Source organism: Alexandromys fortis, unplaced genomic scaffold (assembly GCF_014885135.2).
Source record: "Alexandromys fortis isolate MF-2015 unplaced genomic scaffold, M_Fortis_MF-2015_v1.1 scaffold_27, whole genome shotgun sequence".
NCBI classification, from domain to species: Eukaryota; Metazoa; Chordata; class Mammalia; order Rodentia; family Cricetidae; genus Alexandromys; species Alexandromys fortis.
In genome coordinates, this window is record NW_026067952.1 from 2,153,021 (window position 1) to 2,172,774 (window position 19,754).

The following is a 19,754-nucleotide window of genomic DNA, read 5'->3' on the forward strand; positions in this document are numbered from 1 at the left end:
AAAAAAAAAAAAAAAAAAAAAAAAAAGAAGAAGAAGAAGAAGGAAACCATTTGAAAGTAAGTTTAAAAGTCTCAGACGTTTGGTTCAGGGTCTGTCCTTCCTGTAGGAATTTGAGCCGCACAAGGAAGAGGAGAATTTGCCAATACCTCTCTTCCTCCCATCATCTGGTACTCAACTTTCTTTTGTGCATCCTCAGAAACCTTGAGCCAGGGGCTAGAACTCCCTAGGGCTTGGCCAGTGGCACATGTAGACTGCTGGGTAGCCCCTCAAATTCCCTCTAATGCCTGGTCCTGACCTGTGGTCTTGGTGAGGGGCTTGCCCTGGTCACTGAGATTTATACCCATCAATGGGCCAAGGCATTTCAGGGGTAATTTAGCTGCTTTGTGTTTAATAGGCTGCCTGGCTCAGTCACCCTGTTGTTTGGTGACAGCCCTTTGCTGGCAGTTCATGGTGACTCTCCCTACTGGATCTTACCCAGGACACCCTTGAAGAACACCTTGTGCCTTCTCTCCTGCCCTCAGCCCAGAACCTGTGAGCTTTGCTGCTTTACCTATTTGTGAAGCTGGCTTCTAACCATGACATGCTTTTCCAGCTTCCCCAGCCTCCACAAAAACGGGGCAAGCAGGGAGTCTGTCTGGCAGCCCGAAGCCTTTCTCTCCGCAAGCACCGGCACCGACGCCCATCATGACGAAGACAGACAAGACGTCTACCACCGGGAGCATCCTGAACCTGAACCTGGGTCAGTGGCGTGTGTGTGTGTGTTTGGTGGCAGTGACTGCTTCTACACTTTGCCCTCCTGTGAGTGGTTCTTGGCCATTGAAGTGTAATAGCTTCGGTGAATCAGAGGCGAGGGGTGAGCTGGAGGAACAGGGTGAAGGTTTTCCTGAGAGGCCTGTTGGCATCCAAAGGTGTTTTGCCACAAATTATCCTGGGCCTGTCTTTACAAGTGATCTGTGTAAACCAGTTTTCTCCTGTTAAAATACACATGACTGACGCCAAGTTTCGTGAGTCTTACCATTTCTGGGTAGGTATTCTGATAAGTTTCATTAATTCTTCTTCTGCTTACGGTCTTATGAGTATGGTAGCTCAGTTCCTGTAGAGGCCAGAAGGCATCAGGGTCCCCTGGAGCTGGAGTTACAGATGGCTGTAAGTGGCCATGTCAGTGCTGGGAACCCAACCAGGATCTGTTGCCCTTAACCCTGAGCCATCTCTCTGACTCCTTGGCTTTTTAATAATGTTAATTTTACCTCCTGAATTACTGGCTTTTATTCCCACTGGCCTTCCATTGGCTGTTTTATTTCTCTGCATTGTTAGAGGTCAGACCTAGTTCTTTGTGCGTGATAGCTGAGCGATCTACCTCTGAGCAGTTCCTTGGCTTTTTGGGACAAGGTTTGACTGTGTAGTGCAGCTGCCCTTGAACTTGCCCTAGCTCAGGCCTGCCCCGGATCTCAAGAGACTCCTGTCTTTACCGCTCCAAGTGTTGATTATAGGCATGTGCCACTGGGCCTGGCTCCAGTTGGTGTGGTATGAGACAGAGTGGGGAAGAGAGGGGAGGATTGGATTTACCCCTGTAGTCCCAGCTTGCTGTTAATTTTCTATATAACTGGGTGGCCAGCATACATCCCAGGGAGCAAGGGGCAAAATGTGAGATTGGGAGGGGGAGTCTATAAAATAGTCTGATGGGGCCTCTAAGCTTCCATGTTTTGCTGAGTAATTGAATGCTGCCACCTTGTGGTCGGAGGCTGGAGGTGCAACTAAGTATCCATTCCTATTGAGGACCTTGGCACAGAGACCCACAGCCCCAGTGGATGTTGAGGTTGAGAGCTGGAGTTAGAGTGTTCAGAAGGAGCTAGTGCCCTCGGCCCCTGGAGCAGGTATGAACCAGTTAAGGTAGAGCAGGGGGCAGGAGGGCACTGAGAGGAAATATCTCCAGGGGTTTGTGATGCTCCAGTGAACTTGGACAGAACATTTCCTGGGGGGGAAGGAGGCCACCTGTGTGCAGCACTGTGTGAGTTCATGGCATCCCCCACCCTCCAGGCACATGCCACCTGCAGTGCTGTTGCAGATGGTAGCACAAAGACCCGAATAGGTGGTGTGGGTTCCCGGGGTGACAGGGGCAATCCTCTTTGTCACCACCCATTTGCAGCCTGACTGGGGGACAGTCAAGGTCCTTCTAAGATTCCACCCAGAACCCCCAGCTGGCTCCTCACTTGATTCAGAAGGGAGCCACTTGCTGTCTCGGGGACATTTGTTCTAGGAAATGTGGTTTCTTTTTTCGGGGCCGCCTCCCACCTGCATGCTCTGAACAGAAGCGCCGAGCAGAGGCGTTCTCACGGCGACATTTCCTCTCTGCCAGTCATGCCTGGCAAGAACAGCTCCTCCTGTGAACTGGGGGCCCCTGGGCATCCTAGCGACACCGTGGGTCTTTGAAGCTTGGCTTGATGGGTGGGTGGTGCAAACGTGGCTCCTGGGAAGCCATGACTTCTGTCCCATCTTCCCCCATAATTCCTTCTGGGGTACACGTCTCATCTTAGCCTGTGGGGGCGAGAACATTGGGTACACGGCTGGGTTCCTGGGGTGGAATCTCAGTCTCACAGCGAGGCTCTGCTGGGGATCCAGGAGAGCACGGTCTGTGGTCTGTGGGTGGGAAGGTTGAAGGGGCAATGCTGTATTAGTTGTCTGCCCGTGTGACACGTGATCCCGAGCGCTGGAGGCTGATGGTGAGATCATTGCCCAACAAAGCAGGTCTCTATTAAAAAGAGCTCAGGGAGAGAGCCGCCCTAGGGAAGTGTGAGGCAGGCCAGCAGTTGCCTGGGTTTGACTCCAAATTTGGAGTGCATTATTTTATTTCTTTCTGTCTCTTTCTTTTTGAGGCCTTGGCTGGCCTCGACCTCTGCCCGCTTCTGTCTCTTGAGGGCTGGGATTAAGGGCCTCTCTCTCCCTGTTTCTTCTCTTTCATACTCTTTTTCCATTGCCCGTGTGGAGGTGTGGAGGTCCAGGCTAGCTTGGGGAATTGTTCTCTCCACCGTTCAGGTCCCAGAGCCAGAATGCAGATTGTCAGATTGGTGGCGGGTGCCTTTGACTGTTGAGTTCTTTTGCTGGGCCTTTTGTTTGTTTTTTTTTTTTTTTTTGTTTTTGTTTTNTTTTTTTTTTTTTTTTTTTTTTTTTTTTTTTTTTTTTTTTTTTTTTTTTTTGAGACAGGTATTCATATAGCTCGGCCTGACCTGAAACCAAGGCAGGCCTTGAACTTTTGACCCTCCTGCTTGTTCTCACCATCACTGAGGGAAGCGGCCCAGCTGGTTGGCACTCTTGACGCTGCCTTGTGTGTTTGTAGCGCTGCTGGCGCCTCCCTCTCCTTCCCTTTCCCCTGCTTCCCATCTCCTCTGTGTCTGTACCTTTGGTTCTCGGTTCTAAGGCAATATTTGTTCTCTAGAATGTGGGTGTCCCTGACTGGGGGTCAGGCTGGGGCTAGGGTTCTTATTATTCCTGAACCAGTAGGGCAGTCACCCCACCACTGTGACTTTCCTGAGCCCTTTGTTCAGTGGCAATGTGTCTGTATTCACGGTCCCATCCTGTCCCTTCTTCCCCACACTCCTTGGCTGTACCCCTGGCTTCCTTTCCTCAGAAGAGGCTGTCTATTAATGCCAGCATAGGAATCTGCCTCTGCTGGCTTTAGCATGTGTTTATCTTAACCCCAGTTGTGGGTAATCTGGAGCCTCCATCCTTCCGAACAGATATGAGGTTGTTGTCCATTTGATACTGAAAATAGCTGTGATGAAGACATTGCTGCCCATGCGGGAGGGAAATCCACAGGCCTCATGGGCTTGACATTTGGAGATAGTTGCCAAGTTGCCCTGTGAAGTTGCTCGGCTTCATGCTCCCTCGCAGACAGGGAGGACTGTGCCTTTCTGTCTCTAGACTGGCTATTTTTCCTCCCTGGTTTCCATTTATAGCCGAATCTGTCTTTATGTCTGAAATGTTTAAAATGCTGGCAGCGAGCAGGGAGCTGGAGTTCCTCCCGGTATAGAAGGGCAGTGGTGGACATCCCTGCGATGAGGGAGACTGCTTGCTGCTTTCACCCCACAAAGGAGAGGCAAGAGTTCAAATCTAGCCATCACTCCCGGATTGTTTGGCTTATGTCCCCAGAAGCCTGATCTTAGGCCTGACCGCCCCCACAGCCCTGATGCACGAGATGAATAATAATAGTTTGGATAAATATAATAATAATTTGTTGGCCAGGGAAGCCTAATTTTGTAAAATGCAGGGGGTATTTTGCATTGTAATATTACCGTGTTTAGTCTTTGAGACATAGGCTCACACAGTAGTCTAGGCTGCCCTGTTTGCTGTGTAGGTCAGGCTGGCCTTGAACTCACAACCCACCTGCCTCAGGGTAAAGTTAAGGAGAGCTTTTATACTGTCAAGCCAGCTGTCTCCTCACAGAGAAGATAGGGCCAAAGATAGGGCCACGCAACCCTGAGCCTCCTCTGAGCCACCTGTGGTAATGAATGCTTCAGATGCTTGGAGCCAAAAGTGGGTGTCAGGAAGTAGTTTTCCTTTTCGTTCCTGGTAGATTAAATGACCGCTCCCTTCCTGGAAGCCCCCTGAAGCATGCCTTCTGTGTTTGCTCTTAAGAACATGTGTAGAGGAGGCCATAAAGACCGATGCTAGGTCCAGAAAGCAAGGGGAGACCTGCAGGCAGGACTTGCTCCTTCCAAATCCCTCCCAGATGATTCCAGCTAATCCTGGATGCTCTCAAGAACACCTGTGCCCACACAGACCCGCGGGCCCCTTGTCTTGACGTTCAAAGGTGGCATCTACTCTTGCTATGAGAATATTCCGTTCCTTCCCTTCCTTCGGGGACCTTGACGTGCGCGTGTGTGTATGTGTGTGGGGGGGTCATCTCACAGAGCGGGTCCTTCATTGGGATGATGCATGAATTGGAGCTGTTTGGGGCTTCTTGTTGGCAGGGGCTTTTGGGAGCTGCCTGTTGTTAGAGAATGCTGTGCTATGGGGAGGGGGTGGCTCAGGTCAGAACCAAAGAGGAACTGGTGGAGAAGGCCTTGTGAGAGCCCTTCTTGTCCAGCTCTCTCTGGTCCCTTCTGGATGGCCTGTAATAGCAGCGGAGGCCCTGTGGTAGCATGAAGGAAATGCAGAGCCAGCGGGAAGTGGCTCTATCGCTGATGGGATTCTGACCCAAGTCTGGAATCAGCTCGAGGGGGTGGTGTGGGGAGCAGGCCAGGAAGGACTTTGAGCTCCACCTGCAGGTCTTCCCTCTATTCTGAACCTCCACCGCCACCTCCACTTCCCCCTCTCCTCTTCCGTAGTGCTGGGCACTGCAGAGAAGTAGGAAACAATTCAAACAGTGAAGTCACTGGCCTTAGGAACCTGGTCTAGCTGGTTGTACAGCCAGCCCTTGGCTGAGGTAACCAGGACTGAGTGTCAGGCCGAGGAACTCCGGTTCTTACTTGAGAAGACCTTTTGGCCCAGGTCAGTACCACGAGAGCCAGCCTCTGCCTCTCTCCGCCTGCCTCGGGTGCTGGCAGCAGAGCTAGAAAGGGCATGTCCCCTAATTCCCGTCTTTGTTCAAGCCTCAGTTGGCCTGGGAGTGAAAGACTGCAGTGATCCATGCTCACGGTGTCCTCTGGGGGCGCCATGCCTCTCGCTATAGGGAAGCTGCCTCCATGCTCTGGCCAGGCAGGTGTTTCCCTCTTGTTTTGAGATTGGATAGATTGTTAGCAGCTTTCTCTATGCAGCTGAGATCACAAGTGTTACCACCAAGCTGGGATTAGACTCAAAAATCGTTCTGGGGGAGGAAGTAAGCCTGCCATGTGCTTCCTGTTACCTTGCGCCTGCGCCCTCCTGGTCTCTGGGCAGCTGGGTATACTGTTGTGGTTGAATGATAAGAACACGCTTACCACCCTGCTCACCTGAGTGCTGGTGATGCTTGCTGTTCCCCTGGTGCCTGTTCTGACGAGGATGTGGTGGTGTCTTCCAGATCGAAGCAAAGCCGAGATGGACTTGAAGGAGCTCAGCGAGTCGGTCCAGCAGTCGGCCCCCGTCCCTCTCATCTCTCCCAAGCGGCAGATTCGAAGCCGGTTCCAGCTCAACCTGGACAAGACCATAGAGAGCTGCAAAGCACAACTAGGTGCGTCCCCTGCCTGCCTGCCTGCGCTGTGGGCACCATTCTCTCTCGGAGATGCACCTGGATAGAAGGCGCGGCTTGCTGCGATCTCACCAGCTGCTGGGGGCCTCTGTCTTTTTTCTAGTTGTAATTCACTGCGTTTCTATGCCGGAATTATTTCAGATTTGCTAGTTGGTTTTCCAAGAGGGCCTTCGGAATTCTGCCTGAGGTAGCCCGGGAACCTCAGGTGCAGTGAAAGTACCCGTTTTCCCCAAACTCAGTGATGTCACAACATTGCTCTTGAATGAGTCTTATAATGCCTAACCCTCTCCTCCAGGTGTGCACTCCCATCTCTTCTTCTTCTTCTTTTTTTTTTTTGGTTTTTCGAGACAGGGTTTTTCTGTGGTTTTGGAGCCTGTCCTGGAACTAGCTCTTGTAGACCAGGCTGGCTTTGAACTTAACAGAGATCCGCCTGCCTCTGCCTCCCGAGTGCTGGGATTAAAGGCGTGCGCCACCACCGCCCGGCTCCCATCTCATCTTCTGGAAGTCTCTCTCTCTATTTTTTTTTTTTTTTTTTTGTTGGCTGGCTTCCTTCTTTCTTGTCCCAAAGAGGGGACCTTGGGTGGTGGGCCCTGCCCTCTACGGAAGCCTCTAAATGGAGCGATCCTTTTACAGGGATTTGCCTTCTCCATGGAAGCCAGGCTTCATATACATAGCTTATGTTCTGGAATACTGATTGAGGTAGCGAATTAATCTGGGGGGACTGAGGAAGAGCGATGGGTAGTAGGCCCCAGGAGCAAGGGTCATCCTGAGGTGGGGTCTTGGGTGTCAGTGGGTGCCCTGGGTCCTTCAGTGAGAAGGGAGCTGTAATTAGAATTGTCTGGGGATATCACTGAGTTCTAGGCTTTTTAGGATCAAATCTCTGGCTCTTGAGAGATTGACCCCTGTCTCCTAAGGAAATGAATAATAGTGACAAGCAGAGAAGGGCTGCACCGGGAAGAGGAACAAATAAAAGAGATCCTAGATAGGACATTTAGGTTTAACTAGAAGGTCAGAAGTTTGCGTACCTAAGCAGTCCTGATGAAGATAAGATCCTCCCATTAGTGACCCATCATTGTCTCAGCTCTTGTGAGGTATCCCGGCCTGCTGTCAGAACGGTGTGAAATCCCTTTCCCATACACAAGTCCCTCTGGTTGGTGTCAGGCATCTGCCTTACCTTCATGAAGTCACTGGGGGAAATGACAGTTTCTCGGGGACCACTGTTTCAGTAGTGAGATGGTACGAGGGTCCCTGTTAAGGTGTCTCCTGCCAGCAGCATGGCTCTCCCTGTTAGGGTCCTGGTCCCATTGAGAACACTTGACAGGTGGGGACTGCGGTCAGCCATTCTGGTGTCGCCTGCAGCCTTCCATAAAGCTCGATCATTGCTAGCAAGAATTTTCCTCCTGAAGGGAGGGGAGAAAGATGTATAGTGCAATAAAAACAATTATAAAAAACCTTTTCCGTCCTTCATTTACCAACCCCCTCCCGGACCTACCACACTCTGCTGAGCCGAGTCTGGGTTATTCTGGGAGCTGTATAATAATCCTCAGCTCCATCTTAACAGATGAAAACTCTGAGGCTTAAAAGCAGCTCATTTTCCCAAGGTCCCATAGCTAACAGCTCCTGTCCCCTGTCCCCAATGCTTACCTACCAGTAGCACAAGCCTCTGACTGTAGTCATTCCAGACCTCATGTCTGCATGGTTGTTGGACCCTGGGGGAGGCAGATACCACACCCCAGCGATTCTCTTGACCACCCATCTTTGTCCTGACTCTGCATGGCCCTTGTCCTTCCTGAGTTTTTCTTTAATGTGTACAGATCATGGCAGAGAGCGGGCCGTTGCACTGGGGTGAAGGTGGTATGAAGAATTGATTGTTTTTTCATTCTTTTGGGTTTATTTGTCCTTGTTTACCTCCTGCCTGAGCTGGAAGGATGCATCAGGTCTTCGTGACATCTGCTGTTCTGTCTCCTTAGCTGGGAGACATGCACAGGTGTACTTTCCTCTTGCCCCCTTTGTGAGCAGAGGGGACAATGCGTTCAGATGAGCCCTTGAGGCTCTGGCGCAGCTCAGGGAGCCAGCCGGAGGCCTGGGCACCCAGTCATCTGGAGACCTGCCCCCACTAAGAGGTGCAGCAGATTCTGCCCTTGCCAACTGCTGCTTGCTCCTCACATCCCAGCATCCCCGAAAGGCTGGTTCCTGTGCTCTTTGCACAGAAGCCACCACCTTGAGGCCTATGTGGAAATTCTTCCCTTGTGACCCGGGGAGAGAAGTTTAATTTTTTTTAAAAAGGCAAAAAGACAATGCATACAGGCAAACCAGTGCTGCCCAGATGGGAAGTGTGAGGGCAGACGGGCTGAGCATGGGCTGAGCACGTGGCCGCCACACTACCACACTGAGGCTCTGACCTTCTGGAGCCCTGGACACAGGTAGAAGCCTGCCTGTCCACACTTCATAGGAGTGCTTGGTCAGGATCCCGGGCTTGTTTGCTTCCCAGTGGATTTTCTTTGTGACTAGATGCTTGGCGTCTCTGGGCCCTCATACCTCTGCACAGAGTTGTAGACTGAACTTAAACCTGGCCATCCTTCGGTCCCCCCTTACTTTCTTTGGGTCTTGATCACCCCGCAAGTCCTCTTCCTTGTTGCCCCCACCAAGATGGTGTTGCCACTTGAAATGCAGGTGTGTGTTTCCCTCCTGTCTTTATGGCATGGCTCAGTTGTGTTTTCTTTTCTACCTCAGGCATAAATGAGATCTCCGAGGACGTTTACACGGCTGTGGAGCACAGCGATTCAGAGGACTCCGAAAAGTCAGAGAGCAGCGACAGTGAGTATGTCAGCGACGAGGAACAGAAGCCCAAGAATGAGCCGGAGGACCCTGAGGAAAAAGAGGGGAGTCGGATGGACAAAGAGGCCCCTGCCGTTAAAAAAAAGCCCAAACCCGCAAACCCGGTGGAGGTCAAAGAGGAAGCGAAGAGTAACTCGCCAGCCAGTGAGAAGGCCGAGCCTGCACCAGCCAAGGACAAGGCCAGCCCTGAGCCCGAGAAGGACTCAGAGAAGGCAAAGCCTTCGCCTCACCCTACAAAGGACAAGCTGAAGGGGAAAGACGACACGGATTCCCCCACAGTGCATTTGGGCTTGGACTCCGACTCCGAGAGTGAACTTGTCATAGACTTAGGAGAAGATCCTTCTGGGCGGGAGGGTCGCAAAAACAAGAAGGAGCCCAAGGTACCATCACCTAAGCAGGATGGTAAGTCACCTACAAAGTCCCCAGATGGTGACTTTTGTTCAGTGTTTGTTGGTGTGTGAGGATCGAACTCAGGACCTTGTGTGTGGTGGCCGAGTGCTCTACCATTGAACTATTATATATTACACTTTGAGTTTGCATGGTTGCGAAGTCCAGTGTGGCAGGGAGTATCTCAGTCCCCAGCTGGTACAGCCAGAGCCATGCACAACCTGCACGTGGGTCTGCTCCATCCTCAACACAAGACAGAAGAGCCCACTGTCCACTCGTAGCTGCTTCTTGTGAAGTTCATCTTAGCCTTATATAGTTCAATTTGACCTTGAATTATATAGCCAAGGATGACCTTGAGCTTTGGATTCTTCGGCCTCTACCCCGCCCCATGTGACAGGCCACTAAGCCCAATTTTAAAGGTGCTGTTGCTTGAACCTATGGCCTTAGAACCTGTCTGAGCTACTTGCATTGGTTGGGCTTAGCGGTCAAGGCTCTCAGTAGAAAGATCTAGATTCAGATTCTCTTCTTCTCGTGCCCTGCATGTGTATTTTCTTCTTAGGAGAGGAATCCATTAGTCATGGTACCAAGGCTTCTTGGGGCATTGAAAATGAAAGAGACCTTAGTTGGCACCCACTGGACAGTCTGTTCTGTGTACCCAAGCTCTGGGATTCACAGTAATTCTTTGTCTTTTGCACTGGAAGTGGTCTAGGTGCAACTCTGGCCTTTAGCCACTAGATGGCAGGAGCACTTGCCCATCAAACATGCCTTTTCCTAGTGGGCAAAACCTTCTGCCCGAGGACCGTAGCCCGAATCTTTTCTGGCTTGTTGCTATTGTGATGAGCACCATAGGCAAGCACCCTCTGCTGTCTGCATGCTGGCAACCTCTCCAGAAGGGCTTGAGCAACAGCAAGGTTTTGGCTGGGCAGGTGGGTGGCCAGAACACTCCAACAACAGCATTTAGCCAGGGCCCAGAATGACATCACTTAAGTACACCTTACAGGGTAGCCGCCAAGCTGGGTGTCTTTGTTAAGGGACAGCTAGCTAGGTGTCATTTTAGACTGTGCTTAGTTTCTGACAGGAGCCAATTTCTCATTGTAACCCAGGAGCAAAGTATGAATCTGTGTTCCCCCACATTCTTGTAGCCTGGTGGCCCCTGTTGTCTTGCTGTGCCCGAGAACCTTTTCTCTGTGGGGTGCCCAACTGGGCAGCTTGGAACCTCAGCTCTTAATCAAGACAGATTTATTGACCAAAGAAGAGAGAGCCCAGTAGTGGTGGCGCGCGCCTTTAATCCCAGCACTTGGAAGGCAGAGGCAGGCAGATCTGTGAGTTCAAGGCTGACCCAGGAAGGGAGAATGAGATACCTTTGGGGAGGAGCAAGGTGGAGAAGGCAGAGCATGCTCGAGCTAATGCTTAGGCCTGTTGAAGCCCTTGGAAGTCTATCTGGGGTGGGAAGGAGGTAGAGAATACCGGTTACTGCTCAGTAGGCGTAGCTTCCTCCATGTGAGGATTGTGCTCTGTGACCCGGAGAATCTCCCATTCTTTTTGAAAGGTGTGTGTGTGTGTGTGTGTGAGTCAGAGAACAACTTATGTCATTATTCGTGGTGGCAAGTGTCTTTACCCACTGAGTCATCTTTCCAGCCCCGAAATACACCTTTTGATTGACTTGCCTTCTGCCCTGGCTTTTGGGGGAAAGGTTTTATATGCAAATATGTACTTACATAGGCCTGGTGATACAAACTTTTAATCCCAGCACTTGGAGATAGTGGCAGGAGAATTAGGAGTCCAAGGTCACCCTTGGCTCCTCAGACCCTGTCTTAAACAAAACAAGAGTTTCCATTTTGGTTGTGAGCTTCCTAGCAGTGAAAGCAAAAAGGGAAGCATAGTTTCTAAGAGAGTTCATACTTTTAAAAGATCAAAATCATTCTAGCAGAACTATTCCTGGTTTTCATGTCTAAGGGAAACTTTTGTTTTTTGTTTGTTTGTTTGTTTTTGAGTTTTAGAGACAAGGTTTCTCTGTAGTTTTTGGTGCCTGTCCTGGAACTAGCTCTTGTAAACCAGGCTGGCCTCGAACTCACAGAGATCTGCCTGCCTCTGCCTCCCGAGTGCTGGGATTAAAGGGGGAAACTTCTGTAGACCCAGAAAACCCTTAGTGGAAGGTAGAAGACCGATAATGGCAGTTCTAGGATACAAACACTATCAGAACAGCTTTCCAAGACTTAAAAACTTACTTCTGTAAACCAGAGTCCCCATGGTGCCCCACGCTTGACAGATGTAAGGTGGATCCTCTTTGTCGGAGGCGGCTCTACCAGTGAGTCTACAGCCCTGTTCTGGTCCTGAAGTGAAGAGCTTCCTGGACCGCAGCCACTCTTCCACCCCGGAGTTGGTGTAGAGGCAGATGAAGACCCAGTGCTCACCCCCCGGGAACTCCCTGACTACCCACCACTGAGGGCGTTTCAGTCCTCACAGGGCCATTAGTTCCTCCTTATAAATGCAAAGCTCTGACCTCTGGCTCATTCATTTAAAGGGGCTACTAGGCAATCTGCATTTCTTTAGAGTGGTCATTCTGCACTCTGGGCTCTCAAGGGACAAACAAATTCCCCACAGCTATCTAACCACCCCACCCCAAACACCCAGATTCTCCCCATTGAAGAAACTATTGAAGAAATTCCTGAAATTTGTTCCCCTTGAGGAAATTTCTGTACTCTTGATAGTCCCAAGCCGTAGCCTGAGGAAACTCTCCCAGAGCACACTTGGCCTGAGCTCTTGTCTCTGCTACAGTTTTCCTTTGGGAAGAGACTGCTAGCAAGTAGATGTACCTCAAAAACCTGAGAGAAGAGCTGACTTTTTTTTTTTTTTTTTTTTTTTTTTGAGCCCATAAAAGTGAGCCAGGCTAGCTAGTAGCAGTGATAATAACATTTATGTCTCTGGCAGAAACACAGTCCACCACAGGTAGCAGTTTCTTCATGTTGGATTTCTTGCTGGGCACTACATCTGGCCAAGTTCAGAGTTGCTTCTGGACCTAGGGCAGACGGGCTGTGTGTGGTGTAGGTCAGGTCAGCCAAGAGGGCCAGCTGGACCCCGCGGCTTCCTCATCAGCTTGACTGAACACTGGTTTCCAGAGGAGCTCGGTGCTCACCAGACAGGAAACCATCTCCTCAGAGAACCCGAAAGCCTGCTCTAGGTCCTGTCTGGAATAACCTACGTGTTTTTTGGGGTGACCTGAGCCTAAAAGGACAAGCTTCATCCTCACGAAATGCCAAGGAGTATGGGCTATGATGGCAACCCCCCACCTTAGTTGTGTTTTCTGAGTACCCTGGGTAGAGTGGAGTGCAAGCCGACACCTCTGCTATTGCCGGGTCCCCTTCGTAAATGAGCTCAGAACCCTAGCTCTGACCCATTTTCCAGAAGCTTCTCCACTGACTTCCCATTGTGCTGACCCTCCCATCCTGCTCCCAGTTTTTGTCCACCTCCTGACCTATGTCATTAAGTCCAGGTGAACACAGATGGTTGGTGTCCTTCCGTGAGCTGCATCCGTAGCCCCTGACACAATGCTTTAAAAGCAACTCTTCAAAAAAATCTGTTTAAGCTTAAACTTAGTCAAGTCAATAGTCATTACAGGATAGGAAATCTACTATTGTGTGCTACCCATGGAAGGCCATGGCAGAAACAGCTCAGTGCAAGCTCAAAGTGGGCTTTAAGTTCAGGCTGAATGTGTTGAGGGAAAGTTCTCAGGCCTGGGGCTGAATTCCATTGTTTTTTTTTTTTTTTTTTTTTTTAAAGATTTATTTATTATGGTTCCCAACCCCCACCCCCAGGGTTTCTCTGTGGTTTTGGAGCCTGCCCTGGAACTAGCTCTTGTAGACCAGGCTGGTCTCAAACTCACAGAGATCCGTTTGCCTCTGCCTCCTGAGTGCTGGGATTAAAGGCGTGCGCCACCACTGCCCAGCGATTTATTTATTATGTATACAACATTCCTTCCATTATACAACATTCCTTCCATGTATACCAGAAGAGGGCACCAGATCTCATTCTAGATGGCTGTGAGCCACCATGTGGTTGCTGGGAATTGAACTCAGGACCTCTGGAAGAGCAGCCAGTGCTCTTAACCTGAGCCATCTCTCCAGCCCTGAATTCCAATGTTAAATGTCTCTCCCAGAGACTTTGTCTAGGATGAAAGTAGATTGTTTTTTTACAGTTGACAATCAGGGCCATCTAGTCTTTGGAGTCCACACCCTGTTAGTTTTCTAGCCCAAGGGTTTCTCTGGCGGACTGCTCCTGGGCTGGGCTCTCCCTGTTGTCCACAGTTGGACCACGGGTTATTGCTCCAAAGGGGGCTGGGTCTTGCTCTCTTTTCTTCCCCTAGAAGACTCACCACGCCTTGATCTGAGGGAGGGTGTGCTTGTCCTTGGGCCTCCAAGGGGCATTCTGAATTCCTTCAGTCATCTGCCTACACTGGGTTTGACCCAGAACTGGCCCGTGGAGTGAAGTCCGGGCTCATAAGTCCAATCCAGTTTCTGCTTGTTTCCCTGCCGGCCTGGCCGCGTCTATAGGTAAACCGCCACAGTCTACCACAGCTGGCAACCAGTCTCCCCCAGAGACGCCAGTGCTCACCCGCTCAGCCACCCAAGCCCCCGCGGCTGGCGTCACGGTGGCCGCCACCACCAGCACAATGTCGACCGTCACAGTCACCGCACCAGCCACCGCCGTCACAGGAAGCCCAGTGAAGAAGCAGAGGCCGCTGTTACCGAAGGAGACTGCCCCGGCCGTGCAGCGGGTCGTGTGGAACTCATCAAGTAAGTTTCAAACGTCCTCCCAAAGGTGGCATATGCAGAAGATACAACGCCAGCAGCAGCAGCAGCAACAGCAGCAGCAGCAGCAGAGCCAACAGCAGAGCCAGCAGCAGCAACCTCACTCTTCCCAGGGGACAAGATATCAGACCAGACAGGCTGTGAAAGGTACCTCGCCCCCTTCTGTTCTCTGTGGCACCCACCCCCTTTTTGCCACATCAACAGGAGACAAACCACCCATTTAATTTTTTTCCCTGATTCCTGTGTGCCATGGTCATTGCGGGCCTTAGCCATCTCATATGGTATTATTATTATTTTTTTTAAAAAAAAAAAACTGGCTTGCTATTTACTATTCACTTGGATTTTTGTTTTATTTCAGATGTTTATTTTTCCATTTTATAAACGATACACAAGTCTCCTTACAGAGGGACAGAATACGCATGTAGAACCTTAAATGATAAACGTGGGCCCATTCACTGTCCATGTCATTGCTCACCCTTCTGTGACGATCATGAGTAATTGTGAATATCCTTTCCCAGTGCATGCATATACATACGTTTTTACATCATATACTATTATACCATTAAATATTACTTTCTTTTCCTTTTTTTTTTTTAAAGCAAAAATGGTACCATTCTTGATTTTTTTTTTTCTCCCCTCCCACCCATCAGCATGTTTTAGAGGTCTGTCTGTGTCTTACTCTTTTGGACTGCTGCATAGTATTCCTGGATTTATTGAAAACATCCCCCTGCTAGTAGACATTTAGAATGTGTTCAGGTTTTTCCCCAGTATAAGCTATGCTGCAATGAATATATCTTTGTGTAATATGTCTTGTGAGTGTGAATGAACCCCTACTCCTTTTGGGGGACAGTTTGTAGAGTATGTGAAGTGGGTAGGTGACGAAGGTTCCTTTAAAGAAACTAGTGCTCCGTTCCGTGTAAAAGGTGAGCAAGCCTCACTGCAACCACAGCTGCACGGCCGACTCTCCCCTCAGTGCTGGAGGCCTATCCCTGGCCTACAGCTGATGGGCTAAACCCATTTTGTGCGTCTGGACAGCATCAGTGAACCCAGATTTGGGAGCAATAATTTGGGCTAGGTTTCTTCGGGGAGAGGAACTTCCTCCACACCCACCCTTTTTCCGATGCCCCGCCCCCTCCCCCTCCAAGCTCGCTCCAGTGAGAAAACGTCACCTAACTGGTGTGAGGCCCATCCCAGGGATACCTACAGGAATTCACGACTGCTTGGGTGGAGAAAGCCTGAGCTAGGTTGATGCTGGGCATAGAAGCTTGTGGAGCCAGCTTGAGATTGGGACCACCCCTTGTTGGATTCTGTCTCTATAAAGGATGCCCCTGCCAGTGGGATAGGTGGGCATAGCACTCAGACCAGGTGGCAGTACAGTCCTCAGCTTTCAGATAGTCAGTGGGTCCTGTGTTGGATTTGGTATAAAGTTTATTTCAGCTAGTAAGGGCTGGTTTTAATTGGCAGTACTCTGTCTGGGACAACAGACTCTACCACAGGCCTTGTGGTCAGCTGGGCCACACTTTGACTGGTAAAGCACTCCTGCACCGCCCGTTCATCAATATGGCTAAGCATTGGTTTTAATCACCCATGGCATACCACACTTCTAGCCACAGTGGCAGGGACTGACTTCAGCGAGCTGTGATCCTGTTTTGCCACCTCATAGAGTGGTCAGTGTTGATTTTAATGACTACTGTGTTGTTGGACTTTGGAAGTCATGGGTGCAGTTTAGACTTAGAATGCCTACCCAGTGTGCCCAAGGCCCTGGGTTCAGTTCCCCAAACTGCAAACCTCCAAAAGGGTCAATGACTGAGATTTTAACAAGTGAAGGAATATTCCTCCCCTCAGTGAAAGTGGTGGGGAGTGACTTTAACTAATAGAACCCGGTACTGTCCCCGTGAGAAAGGAGCCCAGCAGGACCTGTGCAGGGGTAGCTGGCAGGGAGCAACTGAGAGAAAGGGAATTTAAACATTGTAATGAGAGCGGAAGGGTTTGTGTGTGAAGCGGTCTGGTTTTGCCCATGAGCGGCCAGACTCTTACCATCGCATAGAGATGGGGAGACTGTGGCCCTGTATCTTCAGACATTGGCTGTGTCCACCTGTGTGTGTTTTGGTAACCTGGCTTTTCGAGGCTGGATTAAATCACCTAAACTGTACCGCCTTGAGCTCTCAGTGTTTGTTTTGCATTCACTCAAGACTTCATAATTCAAGGTTAGGGCCTACTTGAGCAAAGAGTGCCAAAGAGTCTGGCTCCAGCTTGGTCAAGGTGAGACATTGACGTTCGTAGCTCAAAACCTGGCATTGGTCACGTGAAGAGTTCCCCTTCTTACCCCTGCTGTGTGCTGGGGTGCGCTTCCTCACATAGGTAGGGTGACCGGACCCTTTGCTTTTGTAGCTGTCCAGCAGAAGGAGGTCACCCAGAGCCCATCGACTTCCACCATCACGCTGGTGACCAGCACTCAGCCGGCAGCTCTGGTCAGCAGTTCCGGCTCCGCAAGCACCCTGGCGTCTGCCATCAATGCCGACCTGCCCATCGCCACCGCCTCAGCCGACGTGGCCGCAGATATTGCCAAGTACACCAGCAAAGTGAGTGGGTGGTGCGTGGCTGTGGTGGGCTTCTTGGGGCCAAGACCTTGGTGCTTTGCGCAAAGACTAAGTTGCTGGCCTGGCGGGAGGGTCTCTAAGGCTGATCTTGCATTTGGGTTTCGAGTTAGTTCATCTATTTCTTATTTTTCCGTGTGCTGACAATGGTCAAACTAGGGTTTAGAATAGACCATGCAAGCATCCTACCGTCAAGTTGTATTCCCAGCGTCGTTCTTCTTTATCTTGGGACAGGGTCCTCTGTAGCCGAGGCTGGCTTTGCTAAGCATCTGGGGTTGCAGCTATGCTGCCGTGCCCCTGCCCACCTTAGGTTAGTTCTTGCCTTCTCCTGGGGAGATGTGAACAGATGTCTGCTTATGCCACAAAAGGCCACCAATGACAGACCAGAGAAACAATCCCTGCTTAGTGGACCTGTGAGTTTATAAGGGCTAGGAATAGGACTGGGAGTGATTCAGGCCTAGCTGCATCATTCCAAAGATGGCAAGGATGAAGAAGTCACCTCCCTGGCTCTGACGCTCACCCGGTAGGTGGTGAATCTGTGGAAGTCTCTCCCCAGTTTTATATAACCTCAGGGCCTGTGACTTCTGTAACTTTGCAAAGCCTGGAAGCCTGGCGAAAACACTTCCCCGCCAGGGCACCGGGCCAGTCTTAACTGCGAGAGGGCTGGGTCTAAAGTTCCTACGATGCAGACACACTGTATCGCCGCATCTCCAGCTGCTCATTCAGGACAGATGTGAAAGTACCGGAGTGAGACACTGTCCTGTGAACAGCTGACCGAGGGCCTGCTTGCTGGGAGAAGGCATGCAGAGCCAAAGTGAGAGACTTCATTGTGGTACCAGCAAGGTGAGGTGCCAGGAACCAGGTGGGACTGGGCTTCCTGGGTCCTCCCCGCAAGTCATCCATCCACTCTCTAGGACACAGTCCTTGCTGGTGGCCTGGCCGGCAGGATTGCCCACTGTGTGTGAACTTGATCCAGTCCCTCTTAACTGACCAAGGCTTGTATGATCATGGATACCTCTGCAGGTAGATAAGTGACGATGACCCCCAGGGTCCCAGCTGCACTGGTGATTGGCTGGAATGATGCCTGGGGAGGGAGGTACTTGGTCCGTCAGGGCCAAGCTAGTGCGCGCTAGCCAGTTGCCTGCTTATTGGATGTATCGCTGCCGGCCATTTCATAGCTAATGAGAACTACTTTCCTATTTAGTCAATTACTGTGTGAGCAAGAACAATTTGTGTTTTCACTAATGAGGAAATGAGTGTTCAGTAATTAGTGGGTAAGTAGTTCAAGTTATAGGGGCAGGTGAAAAGGGTGGAGAACAGTCTTTCTCCGGGTTTCCTTCCTTCCTTCCTTCCTTCCTTCCTTCCTTCCTTCCTTCCTTCCTTCCTTCCTTCCTTCCTTCCTTCCTTCCAACAATAAACTTTAAAAGAATGATCTTGGGGGGTGGAGGTGTGGCTTAGTTGCTAGAGTGCTTGTCCTGCATTAACATCTGGACTCAGCCCTACTAATGAATTTAAAAACTGGGTGTGGTCAGGGGCTCAGCGTCAGCTACAAAGTGATAGTGAGCTAGACCAGAGGGATGCATGAGGCCCTGACCTTATTTTTTAAAAGAAAGAAAGAAGGACTGTAATTTTTATTTATTTTAAATTTTGTTTTTAAGTTTTTTTTTTTTTTAAAAAAAGGGACTTCATGCAACAAAAATAAAAGTCTCTTCCTTAAACCTGCTGTGTTGACTCAATAGGACACACCTGGGGGTGGAGTTTGGCCTCTAAAAGGGACTCTAGATGGCTTCCACATTGTTTGTAGGGATTCTCAGCTCAGCAAGGGGCTGGCCTGAACACAGTAGGTCATTTAGGAGTCCCTCCCTGCTGTCAGCCATCTTGGCAGACTAAAGCGCCCAGGTCCTGGGAGGAACACTGTACCCCAGACATCACTAGCTTCACGTTTGCCTTCCTGTCTCCTACCGAAAGCCACAGTCTGTTTTTATCTTTTCAGATGATGGATGCCATAAAAGGGACAATGACAGAAATCTACAATGATCTCTCCAAAAACACCACCGGAAGCACAATAGCTGAGGTTAGTGGCTCCTGGGGAACCCCCAGCAGTTTGGGGCTCGAGCAGTTTGGGGCCATGGGAAACTGGACTGGAACCCCTCTGGGGGCACTGGCTCCAGGCACATGGCTTGCTCTTTGGCTGTGAGCATCGATGGGGCTGTTCATTAAGCAGGTGGCTAGGGAGAGTAGTCCTGCTTCCTGCCTGCATCCTGTTAGATCAGTGGGACGTGTGTGTGTGTGTGTGTGTGTGTGTGTGTGTGTGTGTGTGTGTGATTGTGATCAGTCCTATGGTTTCTCCAGTCCCCTGACCCTTTTTCGACCCCTTAACCCCACCCCCAGGTTTCTTTGTGTAGCAGTTCTGGCTGCCCTGGCACTCACTCAGTAGACCAGACTGGCCTCGAACTCATGGAGATCCGAGTGCTGGGATTAAAGGCAAAGGCGTGCGCCACCTCCCGTCTTGAGGACAAGCTCTTCCCTTGTAAGAATTTGTGCACCAGAGGCGCCGTAGCTCAATGAGCAAAGACAGACAGTGGTTAAGCAGTTGTACTGGTTACTTACAAAGTCATCTCTTATAATTAGATCATGAAGCATCTTCATATTCAAAAAAATCCCTGCACCTCCCTCAGAGGCCACTCAGAGTGACCACCTGCTAGTATCTGTGTGCACAGCACAGTGCTGGCAGTGGCCTGGTGGCCTGTATTCAGCCATCAGGTGACACACAGGGAGCAGAGTTACTTGAGGCCACTGGACATGGAGTTACAGGGTGAGAATGAATCCCAAGCAGAAACACTGGCCTTTGAGACAGGGTTTTCTTAAAGGCGACACACGGGACAGTGCGAATATAAAGGCTTATGAGAGACCCTGAAGAAATCAGTGGAGATTTCAGAAGAAACAGGCATGGTGCATGGG

At 50.4% G+C, this 19,754-nt stretch overlaps 1 protein-coding gene across 13 annotated transcripts in view; it reads left to right on the top strand.

Moving 5' to 3' along the window:
• Positions 1 to 19,754, top strand: part of Zmynd8 (zinc finger MYND-type containing 8) — a 105,511-nt gene that overhangs the window by 75,359 nt on the left and 10,398 nt on the right. For 10 of the 13 annotated variants that reach the window (XM_050150788.1, XM_050150795.1, XM_050150791.1 and 7 more), the window contains 6 exons: positions 593 to 739; positions 5,996 to 6,145; positions 8,897 to 9,403; positions 13,939 to 14,343; positions 16,588 to 16,778; positions 18,787 to 18,867. In XM_050150788.1, coding sequence (XP_050006745.1) covers positions 593 to 739; positions 5,996 to 6,145; positions 8,897 to 9,403; positions 13,939 to 14,343; positions 16,588 to 16,778; positions 18,787 to 18,867 — 1,481 coding nt within the window. The remainder of the gene's footprint in view (positions 1 to 592; positions 740 to 5,995; positions 6,146 to 8,896; positions 9,404 to 13,938; positions 14,344 to 16,587; positions 16,779 to 18,786; positions 18,868 to 19,754) is intronic. The other 3 variants (XM_050150798.1, XM_050150800.1, XM_050150799.1) reach the window with 1 other exon arrangement.